The sequence below is a fragment of the Phoxinus phoxinus genome (genome assembly GCF_949152265.1).
Source record: "Phoxinus phoxinus genome assembly, chromosome: 9".
NCBI lineage: Eukaryota > Metazoa > Chordata > Actinopteri > Cypriniformes > Leuciscidae > Phoxinus > Phoxinus phoxinus.
This window is the reverse complement of record NC_136884.1, coordinates 31,807,389-31,825,510: the sequence shown is the minus strand read 5'-3', so window position 1 is coordinate 31,825,510 and position 18,122 is coordinate 31,807,389. Positions and strand designations below refer to the sequence as shown.

The window sequence follows — 18,122 nt, the reverse complement described above, 5'->3', positions numbered from 1 at the left end:
TCGCCTATTTGTGTTGCTGTTCCTTTCTTAACTTGTGTCGCTGTTCCTTTCTTAACTTTGTTTTTTGGCACAAATTTCACATTCTTAAAAAATTCACATTCTTAATCTCTCCTTTTCCTTAATCTCTCCTTATTCCCCCCTTGCGCATTGGTCAAAACCATGCGCATCTGGATTGAAAATATTCAAAAGTGTTGTTGGTGTAACAATCTGTCCTTCATGTGAATGTCAAATATCTTTTTGACCCTCCTCTGGTACCATAGATTGTTTGTACGAGCCTGCTTGAATTCGAATAACTTCCAATTGAGTTTGTCGTTCTATCACCACTACTTAATATTTTATTTTGTCAATAGCATATTGAATCATAACATAATCTTATGAATTAAAGTTGAAATCGAATATTTGTTAATAGCCAGTCTTAATACTTGGTTTAATTTCAACTGTAGCCTTAAACTAATTAGGTATACCCCTGTATTGACAAGTTGCATCTGAGTATGTCACGGTTGTTGAATGCATTGCCTCTTCTTTGTCCTCTTCTCGTGTCTTTGTTTGTTTATGTGTGAGTGGGCGTTGTCCCACTCACGTGTTTGTTCAGCGCTCCAGCTGATCGTCATCATCATCATCATCATTCACAGCTGTGGCTTATTTCCTCTCCCATAAATACTCACCTCGTTCTCTGTTCCAGTGTCGGATTGTTTGTCATTGTTGCTGGGGTCTGGCCGTGTCCCGCGATCGTCCGTGTGTGTGTGTGTGTGTGTGTGTGTGTGTGTGTGTGTGTGTGTGTGTGTGTGTGTGTGTGTGTGTGTGTGTGTGTGTGTGTGTGTGTGTGTGTGTGTGTGTGTGTGTGTGTGTGTGTGTGTGTGTGTGTGTGTGTGTGTGTGTGTGTGTGTGTGTTCCTGTTCCCGAGTTTCCTGTCTGTGTTTCCTCACCTCTTCACCGGGCTTTTGGATCATCACCTCTCACCGCGCCAGCTCTTCACAGACCATCGAGTCCCTGCACGAGCCTGAGTCGCCGCCTCCCTGTCTTCGCTGTGTACTGTTCAGAGTTTGTCCTACCATTAAACATTGAGTACCTGCAACTGCTTCCTGTTATTTCTGTCATGACAGAGTACCCGTTTGGATCTATTTTAAAATGTCTTTTAGTTCTATTTTTTATTTTCCTTCATGAATTGTCTTAATTCCCATTATGCTATGTACATTTCGTGAATTAGTCGTTACCATTCATTTTATCATCATACCATATATTTTTTCTCTTCAATCCTTTTTTCCTGGTGGGGTTATTATTAGGTTGCTACTAAATATTCAAGGGCTTTAACATTACATTTTTAGAAAAGTTTGGTTGATGTTGAGTATTGTCTGAACTTGTACTCATCTCTTTCACTCTGTTGATTCTCTTCTTTGCACAACTCCTTGTGAATTTCCCACATTCTGCAACTTTTCATTCCTGTGATTCTGGTCAAGTTTGTCTCCTTTTTCCATTCATGTTGATCTTTGTGAGTTGCTGCAATGGGTTTTTTTCCTCTCATTTGCAAGGGAAGATCATTGCCAGCATGTCCTTGATCCCTCACTTTCTGTTGTCGAGGGGGTTGAGGCTTGTTGGTGTATTTTAAGTTGAGAGGCATGGACTTAAATGTCACTTTGCTGATCAATGCACAAGCCTCTTTTGAGATTACACAGTCACTGGGTCTTTGTTAGAATCATCCCAGAAACCTTCCTGGAAGTGAGCTACTGTCATCTGTGAATGAAATCTTAATTATTTCTGTTAGTGACAACAACATATATTAAATCATCTGCTCATCTGGCCCATTGTCCTCCTTGGTGTTACCTGTAGAATGTTCATGTGGGCTGAGTGGTTTCCTTTCATTAGCAGCAGGGCTTGAACCCATATATTTATTTTATTTTTCATAAATTTGGCTTTTAATCTTCATATTTGCACCTTCTTTACATTTTTTCTCACATTCAATTTCAAATGTACTTTTTACAATTAGTCAATTCAAAACGTATCACATTGTTTTGAGTCCCACTATCAGCACACTATTCATCTTGGACAACACTCAACCCACTTTGCTACAAGACAAAAGTTACAAGACATTATTTATTATTATATTAATCAGCTCCATCATGATATGCTGAAAAGAAAGTCAGATTTGTTATGCTCCATCATGATATTCTGAAAGGAAAGTCAGATGTGTTATACGCTGCGCAAGATGTGGCACTGTTTTTACTTAATTTTTTCCTATTGCCACTACAGTTTTAAACCAGGAAATTTAATCAAATTCATCCATGGTCATTATTTTATTGGGCAGAGTTTGCCCTGTGGGCCCACATATTAAATTTTAAATACAGCTGTATTGGCAAAATAATTGATTTGCCTCAGTGTCTCTTCAAACACAATCTCTCACTCTATTCATACTCAGTCACACCCATTGGCCATCACACACTCCTGTGGCTGCTGCAGCAGGTTTTGCTCTAAATGCGGAGCTTATAATTTTAGTTGTGGAATGCCACAAGGTCTGATCAGGTCAACACAACTATGGCCAATCATTATTGAGAAGTTTCCGTGATCATAAGGTTTCGTTTAACACCGGTTTTACAAAACCTTTTTTTTCTTTTTTTAAACTCTAATACCCTCTATATTTTAGAATAATTCAATTCAATTCAAGTTTATTTGTATAGCGCTTTTCACAATACATATTGTTTCAAAGCAGCTTTACAGAAAATGCATTTCAAAAATATACATACAAAAATACAGTTAGTTAATCATAAAATTTAGGGCATAACATATCGCCGGCGTTGGGTCGTCTCTTCACAGGCGTCGAGTCGTCTCATCACAGGCGTTGGGGCATCTGAAGTCTCCATGAGAGGCTGGATACATAACTGGAGCTGACGAACTCTATTTGAGTTACAGGCGTCCCGAGATAACAACAAAAAAGGCAGATGGGAAATAATTAGCGTAGCTGCTGTTCATAATATGAATGCATTTGATCTGATTTAACTGTAGTATAAAAGGTATGAGATGCATCATGTGAATGCTTGGCTAAAGAGATGCGTCTTTAATCTAGTTTTAAACTGGGAGAGCGAGTCTGAACCTCGGACAATATCAGGAAGGCTATTCCAGAGTTTAGGAGCTAGATGTGAAAACGCCCTCCCTCCTTTAGTGGACTTAGATATCCTAGGTACGACCAGAAGCCTCGAATTTAGCGATCTTAAAGAGCGCGATGGATTATATGGCGATAGAAGATCTCTTAAATACACAGGAGCTAAACCATTTAGGGCTTTATAGGTCAGTAACAATACTTTGTAATTGATACGGAACTTAATAGGTAACCAGTGTAGAGATGATAAAATTGGTGTTATATGATCATATTTTCTTGACCTAGTAAGAACTCTAGCAGCTGCATTTTGGACTAACTGTAGCTTGTTTACGGAGGATGCAGGACAACCAGCTAATAAAGCATTACAGTAATCTAGTCTCGAGGTCATGAATGCATGAACTAACTTTTCTGCATCAGAAACTGATAGCATATTACGTAGCTTAGCAATGTTTCTAAGGTGGAAAAAGGCTGTTCTTGTGACATTTGAAATATGATTTTCAAAAGACAAGTTGCGGTCTAGTATAACACCCAGGTCTTTTACTGTAGAGGATAAAGTAACAGGACGTCCATCTAGATTAAGGTTGTATTGTAAGAGGTTTTGTGGGCAGTTTTTTGGACCAATCAGTAATACCTCCGTTTTATCTGAATTTAATAGAAGAAAATTACACGTCATCCAATATTTTATATCTTTAACCCCCTGGGGTCGGCAATCACGCCGGCGTGATCTGCTAGCTTTTTTTCTTATCAGTGCAAAAGAGATTCAAAATACTCTGTTGGTTTTGATCTTACATTTAAGTGTTTTACATCATTCGATCCAGTTAAGTTTCAATTTTTTTTCTGTATACTCGCAATAAAAACAAAGTGTTGTGTCTTTCGCCAAATAAAGAAAAATAGATGTGCGTTCTGCCTTCTCTCTGTCAGGGACGTCCATTCTGAAACGCGTCCGAAAATGAACTGTAACTCCGCGAATACTTGTCACTCAGGAACGAGACATATGTCTTTATGAAGCTAGAATTCTCTTCTTTTAAATGAAGTAATTTATTTAAAAAAACACATATTCTTGGTTTATGTAATCCGTTTGAAACCAACGAGAGGCGCAGTTTTTAGTTCTCCCTTCATTATTTTTAATGAGCTGAGGCAACCACGCCCCCCGGCGCTATTCACATGGTAATAAATGCCTCGCACACGCCCCCCGATCAATGCCATAAAACACGCAGTGTCTTCGTCGGAATCACGGATAGTTCATCGCGTTTTGAGGATGGCACGCTTCTCCGGTAAAGTCGCCCTTCAGATGATTCTGGACAGCGAGGAAGAATTCACCTTTTCCTCAGAGGAAGACGATTACAACTCAGACGAAGAACGGCTCCATTTTCAAGAGCGAATTGATCCCGCAGAGGATAACGTTACAAGTTTGGAGTAAGTTGTTTAGTGTTATATCATTCTTTTTCTGATTATATAGAACTCATATGAATTTTCAGACTATATGTTTAGTTTTGGTTAGCTTTTGACATCTTACAGGAAAGATTGCCTTACAATATCCTGTGTATATGATCGTGTAACTGTAAACTGTTTCAATGTGATAGCCTTTCCTCTCTAAACATATTTGTATATATATATTTCACTCCGTTTTGATTTGCTTATGACACAGATTATTATGCTAAAAATACTGCATTTTGCGTAGGCCTAATGTAGCTTATTTGATAATATCTGCTTAGGTGTAAATATGATTTAGTGCAAATATATTTAAGCCTCCGGTAAAATGTGATACTGTCTAAATACTAGACAGTACACATTATATTTTTATATATAAATGTTCGGTTTTGGTTAGCCTATGACAGTTATCTTGCTAAAATATTGCCACAGATTATTGTGAATACATGTGTAAATGTTTGAAATGCTGTAAATGCGTGCGGTCGATATGGCCCATCAACACTCGCGGTGTTGATGGGCCATATAGGCCCATATTTATGGATCTATGGCCCATAAATAGATATTTCTCCGTCCTATGGCCCATTAACAGATAAATACATGCATTAAGCGTCCATACCCATTAATTGCCCATCTTTGGATAAAGTATGCTAACAGTTTTCGTTTTGTTTTTTTAGGAATGTGTCTGCATCACGCTCTCCTTCTCCAGCACCTCGCAGAGGGACACGCAGGTGTCGTTCAGTTCTCAGTGCGATGGAGAATCATACAGAGTAAGTGCACAGATGTAATATTTTACTGATGAAATGTAATTGTGTTTACATCGTCACAATATACAAGTATGGCCTACTTATTCTTGTGTGAAATTACAAAAACTGTAGTCTTTTTTTTTTATCCATGGCCATTAGTGATTGATAATGATAATAGTACAGTTTCTTTGATTGTGTTATCAACAGATGTGACAATGAACATGTCCAAGCACCGGTCCCGAAGAGAGCCAAGGCAAGCAACAAGTCCAAGTCCACCCTGTCATGGAAAACAGAGACTGATGTTGACATGGTTCCACAGACTGCGCGATTCCTGCCCGCACGGGAAACTGGACCGCAACTGACCTCTGTTGACTCCCATTCGCCCATGAGTCTTTTCAAACAATTTTTTTCAGAAAGTGCTGTGTCAACTCTGTGCCACAACACCAATGCTCAGGCTGCCAAGGCAACTGCAAAGGGCTGCAAATATAAATGGACCGATGTCAGCATCAGTGAGATGTACCGCTATATTGGGCTGCTGTTTTACATGGCCATGGTGAAGGTCAGCTCCATCAGGGACTACTGGCGGCAAAGCAGTGTTTTCTCCGTACCCTTTCCCGCTACAGTTATGTCCAGGGACAGATACCGCACCATTTCATGGATTGTGCACATGAGTCACCCAGATGCAGATGCAGATAATGACAGAAAGAGGGGCACACCTGAACATGACCGTCTTTTCAGGGTCAAACCTCTCATGGACACTATCCGTCATGCTTGTAAAGCCATCTATCATCCTAAAAGAATCTTAGCTGTGGATGAAAGAATGGTGGCATGCAAAGCACACACGGGTATGACACAGTACATGAAAGCCAAGCCAACCAGGTGGGGATTCAAGTTGTTTGTTCTTGCAGACTCATCGAACGGATACACTGTGGACTTTTCTGTGTACACAGGAAAGAACAACTTTCCCACAGGCCATGGACTGTCATATGATGCTGTAACATCTCTTTTGGACCACACATTTTTGGGTTCTGGGTACCATGTGTACATGGACAATTTTTATACAAGTCCAAAGCTCCTAAAAGACTTGTTTGCAATGAAATTTGGTGCATGTGGAACTTACAGGGAGAACAGGAAGGATTGCCCACGTGATGCAACTAATTCACTCTCTAAAAAATCTGCCTGGGGATCCATCAGGTGGATTCGGGGTGGACCTCTCTTATTTGTGAAGTGGATGGACACACGAGAGGTATCTGTCTGCTCCACCATCCATCCTGCTTATACAGGAGACACTGCGCAGAGGAGGGTGAAAACACAAGATATATGGAGGACAAAGACATTTCCATGTCCTGCACCTGTGACTGCATACAACAAACACATGGGGGGTGTTGACCTGTCTGATCAGCTGTTGCAGTACTACACTGCACAACACAAAACAATGAAGTGGTACAGAAAGATCTTTCTACACTTCTTGGACATTGCTTCCACCAACTCTTTCATTGTGCACAAAGAACTACATGGTAACTTGTCCCATAAAGAGTTTATGGAGCAACTTATCACAGAGCTCTGTGGTGTGTCACAGAAAACAGCACCAAAACAGACCTATAGTGACCATGTACCGGTTCCAGGAGCTGAGCTGACATCAGATGACAGGGATGTTGCCACAGTTGGTCGCCGTGAATGTGTGCATTGCAAAGCAGTGCGTGGTAAAAGGAATTTAACACCATGGAAATGCCAGACATGCAATGTTCACTTATGTCTTCAGTTGAACAGGAACTGTTTTCAAGAGTGGCATAACAATGTGTGACACTGTTCAGATGTGTGTGCTCTGCTGACCACCTTCCACTAACCATCAGGCTGCAAAAATCATCTGTGTCCCTCTCCCCTCCATCTTGGACATTTTCCTTTTATGAGCAGCCGCAACACTGTGAGCGAGTAGGTTACGCAGAGGTGGGTGGGTGGTCTTTTTACAAACTGCCCGCCATACTGAACCGTTGCCACTGAACCTGCTTTAGCGACGACAGTGGGGCTTCGACAGCCTTAGTCAACGGGTGACGTATGGTCATGGGTGCGTTGAGATTGTGGCGTTAGAAATTGTGGTTCAGAGATTGTGGTTGCAAATCAGTATGAAGTGTTAACATCTACTCTTGTGTAATGGAAATCTCATCTATCCATATGTACACGGTCTTCTTTACCACCACATGTTGTTTCATGTGTAAATTTTTAAGTTTTATGTAAAGTATTTATAGCTTATACAGTTATATATAGGTTATGTCTATATAGGTTATATAGGTATATGTAGAATTTTATATAGGTATCCGTCAAAAGTTTGCAAACATTTTTTAGGTTTTTAGAAGAAGTCTCTTATGCTCATCAACTCAAGAAAAAAAACAGTTATATTGTAAAATAGTATTATAATTTAAAATAGCCTAACTGTATATTTTAAAATGTTATTAATTTCTGTGATTCATCATTACTTCAGTCTTTACTGTCACATGATCCTTCAGAAATCATTCTGATATGATGATTTTTTTTTTCAGTGTTTTTATAACCTGTGATAGTAAATATTAAAGACCAGCATTTATTTAAAATCTATTGTAACAGTATAGGCTACACTACCTTTCTTTCTTTTTTTGAAAGGATGTGTTAAGTGATAGTAATGACTTATATTGTTAGGAAAGATTTCTATTTTGAATAAATGCTGTTCTTTTTAATCAGTGAATCCTGAAAAAAATATCACAGGGTATAAAAAAAATATTAAGCAGCACAACGGTTTCCAACATTGATAATACCTGATTATCAAATCAGGATATTATACTGATTTCTGAAGGATCATGTGACACTGAAGACTGGAGTAATGATGCTGAAAATTCAGCTTTGATCAAAGAAATTAATTATATTTTAAAGTATATTAAAATAGAAAATCATTATTTTAAATTGTAATAATATTTCACAATATTACTGTTGTTTCTGTATTTTTTTATCAAATAAATGCAGCCTTCTTCCAAAAATATTAAAAATGGTAATGTGTCCAAACGTTTGACTGGTACTATATGTTTATATATGTACGGTAGCACTGTGGTCTTGTAAGGCACAACATTTAGTTCCTCCACATAGAGGAATTACAATAAAAACAGATTTAAAAACAAAACCTTTGAATGTCCTCTCATTCTCAGATTCTCCTCTCTGCCTCACAGCACTGTGATGGGGCATTAGCCATTGATGGGGGAGTGTCTATTGTCTCCCCTCATTCATATTCATGGCCATCAACACCCCTACGCATAAAGCAGTGCTGGGACAAAAACTGACTTGCAAAGTGTAAATCATTATATTGTTGTTTTGTGAAAGAGTGATCAGAATGATTTTCACATCATTTTGTAGTAAACATTCTAGCCTACAAGAATGGTAACTCAAAAGTCTTGTGCCAAACTATTCAGTATGAGTTATATGGGCTCATTGCAGTGACAATTTTTTTTCCAGAACTTACTAACCACGCATAATATTTTTTTTCTATGAAATGCAAACATGCTACTTTCATTTTGCTCACATATTATTGTAGCAGAGTTTGTGCTGCAATACAGCATAATTATGTGTTGGCCAAAGGTATGTTGTAAGTAGCTGAAATAAGCACAAATGTCAGGGCATGTCAAAACATCTCAAGGGCCCCAAAAACCCCTCAGACCCCTGAGGGTTAACACACTCTGTCATTTTAGATAATTTAGTGTTATCATCTGGTCTTGATGAAATATATAATTGAGTGTCATCAGCATAACAGTGGAAACTTATTCCATGTTTTCTTATAATATTACCAAGTGGCAGCATATAAATTGAGAATAGCAGGGGGCCTAATACAGATCCCTGCGGCACTCCATAATTTACTGATGTTATCTATATATTTTTCCCCATTTAAATGGACAAAATGGTAATGTTCTGATAGGTACGATCTAAACCAGCTTAATGCCTGTCCCTGAACACCAGTGTAATTTTGAAGTCGATCTAAGAGTATTTTATGATCTATAGTGTCAAACGCAGCACTAAGATCGAGTAAAACTAGTATTGAGATACAGCCTTGGTCAGAAGCTAAAAGTAAATCATTTGTAATTTTCACCAGCGCAGTTTCTGTGCTATGATGTGGCCTGAATCCAGACTGAAACTTTTCATAGATATCGTTTTCTTGCAAGAAAGAGCACAGTTGAGCGGACACAACTTTTTCTAGTATTTTAGACATAAATGGAAGATTTGAAATGGGTCTGTAATTTGCTAGGTTATTTGGATCTAATTGTGGTTTCTTAATAAGAGGTTTTATAACTGCCAGCTTGAACGTTTTTGGAACGTGACCTAAAGATAGAGACGAGTTAATAATATTGAGAAGAGGCTCTTCCACTACAGGTAACACTTCTTTCAGTAGTTTAGTGGGTATAGGATCTAATAAACATGTTGTTGGTTTAGATGCAGTGATAAGTTTATTTAGCTCTTCCTGTCCTATAGTTGTAAAGCACTGTAGTTGTTCTTGAGGGGCGATAATTGAGGCTGAATCATAAGACGCTGTCAAAGATTGTACATTTACAATTGTGTTTCTGATGCTTTATATTTTCTCAGTGAAGAAATTCATGAAATCATTACTATTAAAATGTAACGGAATATTTTGTTCAGGTGATGTCTGTTTATTTGTTAATCTAGCCACAGTGTTAAATAAAAACCTTGGATTGTTTTGGTTATTTTCTATTAGTTTGCGGAGATGCTCAGCCCTGGCTGCTTTTAGAGCCTTTTTATAACGTGACATACTGTCTTTCCACGCGATTCTAAAGACCTCTAAATTTGTTTGTTTCCATTTGCGCTCTAAGTTACGAGTTTCTCTCTTGATAACATGCATAGCACTGTTGTACCATGGTGCTTTAGTTTTCTCTCTAACCTTTTTTAATCTAATTGGTGCAACAATTTCTAATGTACTAGAGAAAATGGTGCTCATACTGCTAGTCATTTCCTCTAGCTCATCTGTTTGTTTGGGTTCACTGAGAAGCTGAGATAGATCAGGTAAGCTATTCAAGAATCTATCTATAGTAGTTGGAAGGATTGTTCTGCCTGGTCGATAACGCGGCGCAACATGACACATTTCAGCCGTACGTAGTATGCAAGTTTCCATGTAATGATCAGTGACATCATCACTTTGCGGTATAATATCTATATCGGTTGGATCGGTTCCATATGATATAATTAAATCTAGAGTATGATTAAGACGATGAGTGGGACCACTAACGTTTTGCTTGACCCCAAAGGAGTTTAATAAATCTGTAAACGCAGCCCCTAACGCATCATTTGTGTTATCAACGTGTATGTTGAAATCTCCAACAATTATTGCCTTATCGACATTGACCAATAGATCTGAGAGAAAATCTGCAAACTCTTTTAGGAAATCAGCGTAAGGCCCTGGCGGTCTATATACAGTAGCCAAGGCTAGAGATAATAGGGATTTCTTTCTTACATCTAGGAGCGTAACATTTAGCACAAGTACTTCAAACGAATTAAACCTGTGGCCCGTTTTCTGAGTAACATTAAGAATATCTCTATAGATTGTTGCAACACCGCCGCCACGACCAATCAGACGGGGCTCATGCTTATAACCGTATCCTGGTGGAGTGGACTCATTAAGACCGAAATAATCATTCGATTTAAGCCAGGTTTCAGTAAGGCAGAGTACATCGAAGCTATTATCAGTGACCATTTCATTTACAATAATAGAAGACCTAGCTTTAGAAATTGTTTTTGTTCACTAATATTGAGATTTTCTGGTTTAATCCCAATTAGATTTTTCTTAGATCCTACAGTAGATTTATTGTTTGGGGTCACTAAACGAGGAATAGACACAGTTTCTATAAAGTGTTCTACACTGGTACTTATATCAATTAATTTGGGACAGCAAAGAATGTGATTTGGACTTTGACTTACTAGTCATATGGTGTGTAACGTCTTGGAGATGTTGTCCGACAGAACAGCCGCTCCGATTCTGCTGGGGTGCAGGCCATCAGCACGGTAGAGCCTAGGTCGCTCCCAAAACAGATTCCAATTATTTACAAAGAGCAGTCTCTGTTCATTACACCATGACATTAACCATTCATTTAGTGCATAGGGTTCATATACACACACAAACGCAAAGAAATATGTAATTCATTTTTCATTTATTTTACAAATTAAATAGACCATTTTTTAGTACACTACAGTACACTATACACTATAGTACACTATATATAAATATGTATTGTATGTATATATTTTGTATGTATTTGTACGAGAACAACAACACTACTCTACTTATGGTTGTATTTGAAGGTGCAATGCTTCGCAGCCAGTTGCACAGCCCTTGAAGGAGCATAGCTATGAGCAGCACCTGTGAAATTCAATTTGCAGGAAAGGAGTGAGTTAAGGGTTGAATTGTCAATCTTTGTTTTATTCTCTGTCACTATCTTTCTAACCATGCTGAACACCCTCTCTGATGATGCATTGCTGTGTGGCACACACAAAAGTGCCTTCATTAAATGCACCAGATTCTGGAATCTTCCATCTCTCCCTAGCATGGCCCAAAACCTGTCGATTCTTGCTTCCTGAGGAATATCTTCCCTGCCAAGCACCTGGTACTCCACTACTTCTTCCCTAAGGCTATCCAGGTCCAACCGCAGCTGCGGTAGACTTCTCCCTAACTCAATAACTGCAAATGAAAATGCGCAAATTAAGCACAAATGAGCTGGGGATATAATTGTTTTCTTTGTTATTATCATCTGTAACGTCTGATTGAATATTAAACAACTACCACGTCATTTAAAAAAGGGGATGCACCTGAATTTGGAGAAAATTGATGTCGTGACTCTGGGTCCAACACGGTCAGGTTTTGGAGGATGATGTTGTCGAGGGGGAATGCAGTCATCATCTTTGTGGTCACAGCTACAAAGAAGTCTCTCACTGCTCTGACACATGATCAGTGATCACATAAAAAAGTACAGGCATTGTATGGGATGTCAGTTTGTTAGCTCTTAAGATGTTAGCTGATTTGGATAACACAATAATCATAATGTTTACTTTATCATCATTGGCACAGAAGAGGAAAGTTCATCCATGTTGTCCTCCAAGAAGGTTTGTGCAGCTGCTCCAAGAAAGAGTTCTTTGTCTGGAAACTGTAGGTTGGCCTCCTTGAACTTGATGTCCTTCAGTGGGACGTCAGCAATAAGGCTGGCAGGGAGAAATCTTCCCATGAATCGTCTCACCAAGCTGGTCATCTCCTGGTGCAGCCTATGAATCATCACTCCTTCAGCCTAGAAACACATGATGGATGATCAGTTATGAAAAATGATGATATCAGCATTATTTATTATAATTATTTAAGTTTATCTTTTGATAGGCTGGCTGACCTGAAACATAACATTGAACTCTGCCAGTGGTTTCAGAACCTGGGAGAGGAAGAGGAAGAAGAACTTTGTCTTCTTGCTGGTTAAATGCTCTGCCAGCATCTTCACTTTGCCAGGCTTCTCCACATCCTCATGACTAGAAAAATATGCCTGCAGTGCATCCCACTGGTTGAGCACCCGTTTTATGCAAGTCAGCAAGCTGAGCCACCTGGTTGCACAATATCGGAGTATCTTCAGAGTCTCTGAGTCTGTGAACTCCACAAACTCTTTGAAGATTTCACAACGTTTGGCACTAAAGTTGAGAAAGGTAAAAAAATAAAAACAACAGGAAAGAAATAGTTAAATAATGAAAAGCCAGGGAACCAAAATGACATCCAATAAATATCAAATTGTGGCACAGAGGCTCTCTTTTAACTTATGTGCAAGTGTAACGGCCGGGCGGAATATCAATATGCGTACCTTATGTCAAAGTGAGCATATATGCTGCTGAGGATTTCTTCAATAGGCTGGTGTAGAGCCCTAATGCCACATCCTGTGGCCAGCTGGACCAGATGACAGATGCATCCCATGTCAATTAGGGATGGCTGCATGTCTTTAATTCGGCTGACAACAGAATTGTGCTTCCCCTTCATGACACTGGCATTATCACTATTAAATGCCACAACGTTTTTCCAGTCAATTTTTCTGTCACTAGGAACAAACAAAGTACAACATTACTTATTAGTTGTCTGTCTCCAAACATATTATAATGTATTCACATGGACTTAGTGACTTTAATTTTACCTTAGCACTGTGTTCAGTGACTGAAAGAGGTTCTCTGCTGTGCCAATGTTGCACACTGGCATGTACAGGAACCTCGTCACCACCTCCTGAGTTTTCGGATCGCAAACCCTGGCCAATATTACAAACTCCTTTAAACAATAATAGGAATATATTTAGAGAGCAATTTTCACTGACAGCAGCCACAAATTACTTACAAGAGTAGTGTAAATACAAAATGCATACTTTATCTGTGTTTCTGCTTGTGCTTTCATCACACATCAGACCAAAGGGTTGGTCTTGGCACAGTTTGATCACTTCCCTGTCCAATTCCGGGGCAATGGCACCTATAAAAGTACACAGTAATGAAAACACACTTTTTCAACTAACTGTGCTGTACTTGCTGCTTACTTCTGAAAGAATTAATAATCTTTAACAATTCAATCTTAAAATACGGGACAAATCTGTATTATGAAGGGACAAGTCTCAACCCTAACTCTTAGAAAACAGTATTATTTTATATACACTCACCTTTCACTATTTGAGTAGCCTTTGTTCTTCCATTTGCGTACTGGTGAGCAATATCTGAATCAGGGAACATATTCTTCACGTATTTGTTGAAAACATCCGCAAATGTGAACGGGATGTTGCTTGTAGCTAACAGCATAGCCATCTTTGTCTCGGCATAAATAACACCATCAGGTCTACCTTTAGAAAGGTGGCCCAAAATACTGGGCTGTGACCGGTGCTGCATTGCCGCAGCCTTGTGCTTTTCTGACCCTATGTGAGTAATTAAATCCGTTCGGCCACCGTGTTCAATGGAGAAGTCTGATCTACAAAATTTGCAGGCAGCATATCCCTACCCCTTCGAGCTGTCATGGATGAAGGTGAATTCTTTTTTCCATTCAGTTTGGAATTTGCAGGCATATTTTTTCTTTTTATTCGCCATTGTCTCTCTCTTCTTTCTTCCTTTCCACCTTCTTCTTCTGCTTCTTTTTCTGTTCTGATTGCCGCGCTTGACTTCAAGGTGTAACTTTTATTATTGTTCGGTCTGAAACGGCGCCCAGTGACGGATGGTGTAGCAATATTGTTGTCCGGGTGGAAATCGGGAGAAATTCGGGAGAAAGGTCGGTCCGGGAGATTTTCGGGAGGGGCTTTGAAATTCGGGAGTCTCCCGGAAAAATCGGGAGGGTTGGCATGTATGGTCCTGGCTCGCGTCTTCCGTTGTGGAATCATCCAGTGTCCATGGTGCTGTGTCGGTGCCGGGGTGAATGAGGGCAGGGATGCTCGGGTCCTGTGCAGAGAAATACACGGAATAGAGGAGGCCGGAGTCGAAAAGTTACTAACCACTGACTTGTGAGCATCGGCGCGTGATGCTTCAAGCGCTGATCATCGGTCTCGCAGCTCGGCCTGCCTCCCCAGCAGATCACGGATCTGCTTCTCCACGGACTCCAGCTCCAACCGCACCGAATGCAGCTCAAACGTGTCCTCACCTGCACTCAGAGGTAGACACACATCCGATGTATTCGCCATTATGACAGATGAACAATAAATTAGCAGTGATGCTACCAATATCACTACTAATTTAGGACTGAAATCATGGATAGAACCCGTATCCTTCCAGTGATTCGAGTGTAAATAAGACGGTCGATAGGCGAGACCACGCGTGCAAATGCTAGCTGGCTAACGTTAGAGATAGTAACGGAAGTTCGGAAAGTTGGATATAACCAGCGATATCAAAGCAATCCGATTGTTTTTTATAGAGAGTAGTATCGGAGATATGTTCACACGCTGGAAAAATAGAAAATGCTCGTTTATAAATGAGTGTAACGAAGAAAAAAAAAATCAAGGATTTATGAATCAATTCGACGGAGCTCCAAACACAACAAAGCGATTCGAAACACAAAAATGAGTGTAAAGAAGAAAATCAAGGATTTATGAATCAATTCGACGGAGCTCCAAACACAAACAAAGCGATTCGAAACACAACACAAACTCCAAACACAAACAAAGCGATTCGAACACAAACACAAACTCCAAACACAAACAAAGCGATTCGAAACACAACACAAACTCCAAACACAACAAAGCGATTCGAAACACAACACAAACTCCAACACAAACAAAGCGATTCGAAACACAAACACAAACTCCAACACAAACAAAGCGGTTCGAAACACAGACACAAACTCCAAACACAAACAAAGCGATTTGAAGCACAAACACAAACTCCAACACAAACAAAGCGATTTCAGTGATTCGAGTGTAAATAAGACGGTCGATAGGCGAGACCACGCGTGCAATGCTAGCGGGCTAACGTTAGAGATAGTAACGGAAGTTCGGAAAGTTGGATATAACTAGCGATATCAAAGCAATCCGATTGTTTTTTATAGAGAGTAGTATCGGAGATATGTTCACACGCTGGAAAAATAGAAAATGCTCGTTTATAAATGAGTGTAAAGTAGAAAATCAATGATTTATGAATCAATTCGACGGAGCTCCAAACACAAACAAAGCGCTCACTCGCGACGCATGCGCAGACACTGAGGCAGTTTGCCTCAGTGTATATTTATATACAACTAGGCCTATTATATACACAGAATAATAGGCCTAGTTGGTCTAATTTTTCATATTATTTTTGTCTTTGCTCATGAGCTGCTTTAAGAAGAAATTTGGAGATCTCTGCATAATCTTGGATCCTTGGCCAATAACATTTCCATCTCATTATCCCAGTTTTGATGTTTGTGATTTCATAATTTTGGACTTTTGGAGTAACTTTGTCCTCCAATCTATCTATAGAATTTACCAAAACAAGATGGAGTGACCAGTATCTTTGCTTTGTCAACAATAATAATCATGCTTTGGAATTTTGTGTCTATATTTTTCTTTGCCATAGAATAATTCTATCATGCTTTTAGCCCTATAGTTGTTTAAAGGGGGGGTACAATGGTGTTTCATGTATTCAGAGTTGTTTACAGTGTTAAAGAGATGGATTCTCATGCTAATAATGGCCAAAGTTTGAAAAGTTATTTTGAACGAATAACAGAGAATTTCTGTGCTGAAAATCATACTTCCGGATTGCAACACGTTTCGGCTGGTTTTTTTCTATCGTAGATCTAATGACGTAGACCAGAGTGGAAGTCCTTATATGAGCATTGCTCTCGGAAAAGCGCGTTCACGCACACGTCGACCAGAGGAGAGAAAGACCGCGCTCATCGGCGCATAGACATCATATATCTCTATATAATATCTATGCATCGACGCGCTACTACCGGAAATCATCAAAAAGTGTGTTTTGGGATGTGAGGGAAAGTTTACCTTGTTCAGCTTCCCAAAGAACCCAGTGTTACTGGAACAGTGGATGCAGTTTGTATTTCCGGGACAGCAAAGGAGTGTGGCAAGTGCGGTTTTGTGTTCTGGTCATTTTAGTGACGAATGTTTTATTAACAAGGCCGATGTCGTCGCTGGATTTGCAAACCAAATACTATATATATATAGTAATATGGCCTACCGCACCACGATCGATAATAAGCAAACCTTCCCGGGCGCTCCCGCTTGACTCTATAGCTCCGCCCACGCCCAGAATCAAGGACCTCGGCTTTTTCCGGTTAGAATCGGAAAGCTGTATTTTTATTTGATAAATATGATGAAACTAAAGACTTTTTGGAGATATGAAGGACGCACTATTACTCTATAGGTACTCAAGATTAACATGAGATTGACTGAAACTAAGTATTTTACCCCCCCTTTAATCTAATAGCCCTCACTATACCAAATCCAGCCTCCGGTCTAATTATTTGGTGAGTTTGAGCACCCACTTCTGTCTGTCAACATATTTTCTTTTTCTTATAGGGCTGGACTTGTACCTACTGAAAAAGCAGAGAGGGTTAGTTTAGCAGAGAATATAAAGAATTGCTCTTAGACCAGTGAATAATCAAAGCTTCTTGGCTGTCACTCAGCATATGTCGTCAGCCGATGATGTCACTCAAAGGCCTGGTGTTAGGCTCTGTTGTTTCTCTGCCTCTTCTCAGTTTGGGCATTGAAGTTTATCCTGCCTGAGTTTTGCATCTCAGGATGTTCTCTTTGTCCTTAGGAAAAGTCTCAAGTGAAAGTTTCACCTTTTCCAGCATTAAATCAGTCTTTCTCCTTGCTGAGCTCTCCAGAGATTCAATTTCAGAAGGGGAGCTGAAAGCCCCTCACCCACTTCTCTTTCTTTCTGCAGTCGTGTCTTTGACCTCTGGCCTCTTGTTGCTTCAATTTGAAACTGTCAGTGAAGCCATCTGAAATTTGAACACTCAGAGATCCGCATAAATCAAATTGAACTTTTAACTAGTTCCAATTGTGTCTGAGCTATTAGCTCTTCTATCTAATTTCCACTTTTTAAACATCTTTTAAACTAGTTCTTTTATATAAAAATCTCACTGGTTGACAACAGCAGTTCTTGTCACGGTTCATAATCCACTGTTTCCTTCCCGTCTCGTGTAACTGTTGTGTTGTGGGTGTGTGTGAGTGGGCGTTTCCACTCATTCTGGCTGATCAGCGATCCAGCTGATCTCACTCATTATCACCAGCTGCACCAGCATCACTCTCCTATAAAACCTCACTGCATTCTTCTCTCCTTGTCAGATCGTTGTTTATGTCTCTCGTGTGTGATCCCGTTCCCGTTGGCGTTTCTGTTCGTGTCCCGTTCCTGTTTCTCATTCA

The 18,122-nt window shown here is 39.6% G+C and overlaps 2 protein-coding genes across 5 annotated transcripts; one reads left to right on the top strand and one right to left on the bottom strand.

Moving 5' to 3' along the window:
• Positions 1 to 2,644: 2,644 nt before the first annotated feature.
• LOC307004681 (zinc finger protein 862-like) lies at positions 2,645 to 14,623 on the bottom strand. Of its 4 annotated transcripts, XR_013799101.1 has the most exons (9): positions 13,950 to 14,623; positions 13,665 to 13,765; positions 13,443 to 13,570; positions 13,119 to 13,349; positions 12,663 to 12,951; positions 12,334 to 12,566; positions 12,094 to 12,221; positions 11,209 to 11,965; positions 2,645 to 2,889 (listed from the first exon to the last, which is right to left on the bottom strand). XR_013799101.1 is itself a non-coding variant. In XM_079624076.1 (8 exons), exons 1-8 carry the CDS (start codon positions 14,170 to 14,172, stop codon positions 11,568 to 11,570), a joined length of 1,731 nt encoding a protein of 576 aa, XP_079480202.1. In that variant the 5' UTR covers positions 14,173 to 14,623; the 3' UTR covers positions 11,118 to 11,567. The 4 variants fall into 4 exon arrangements, 3 of the variants coding, with proteins under 3 accessions (XP_079480202.1, XP_079480203.1, XP_079480204.1); XM_079624076.1 differs by lacking the exon at positions 2,645 to 2,889 and having other exon boundaries at positions 11,118 to 11,965; XM_079624077.1 differs by lacking the exon at positions 2,645 to 2,889 and having other exon boundaries at positions 11,118 to 11,965; positions 13,443 to 13,550; positions 13,950 to 13,986.
• On the top strand, positions 2,878 to 8,109 carry LOC307004682 (piggyBac transposable element-derived protein 4-like). Its single transcript, XM_079624079.1, has 2 exons — positions 2,878 to 5,289; positions 5,473 to 8,109. Exons 1-2 carry the CDS (start codon positions 5,273 to 5,275, stop codon positions 7,067 to 7,069), a joined length of 1,614 nt encoding a protein of 537 aa, XP_079480205.1. The 5' UTR covers positions 2,878 to 5,272; the 3' UTR covers positions 7,070 to 8,109.
• Positions 14,624 to 18,122: the final 3,499 nt, after the last annotated feature.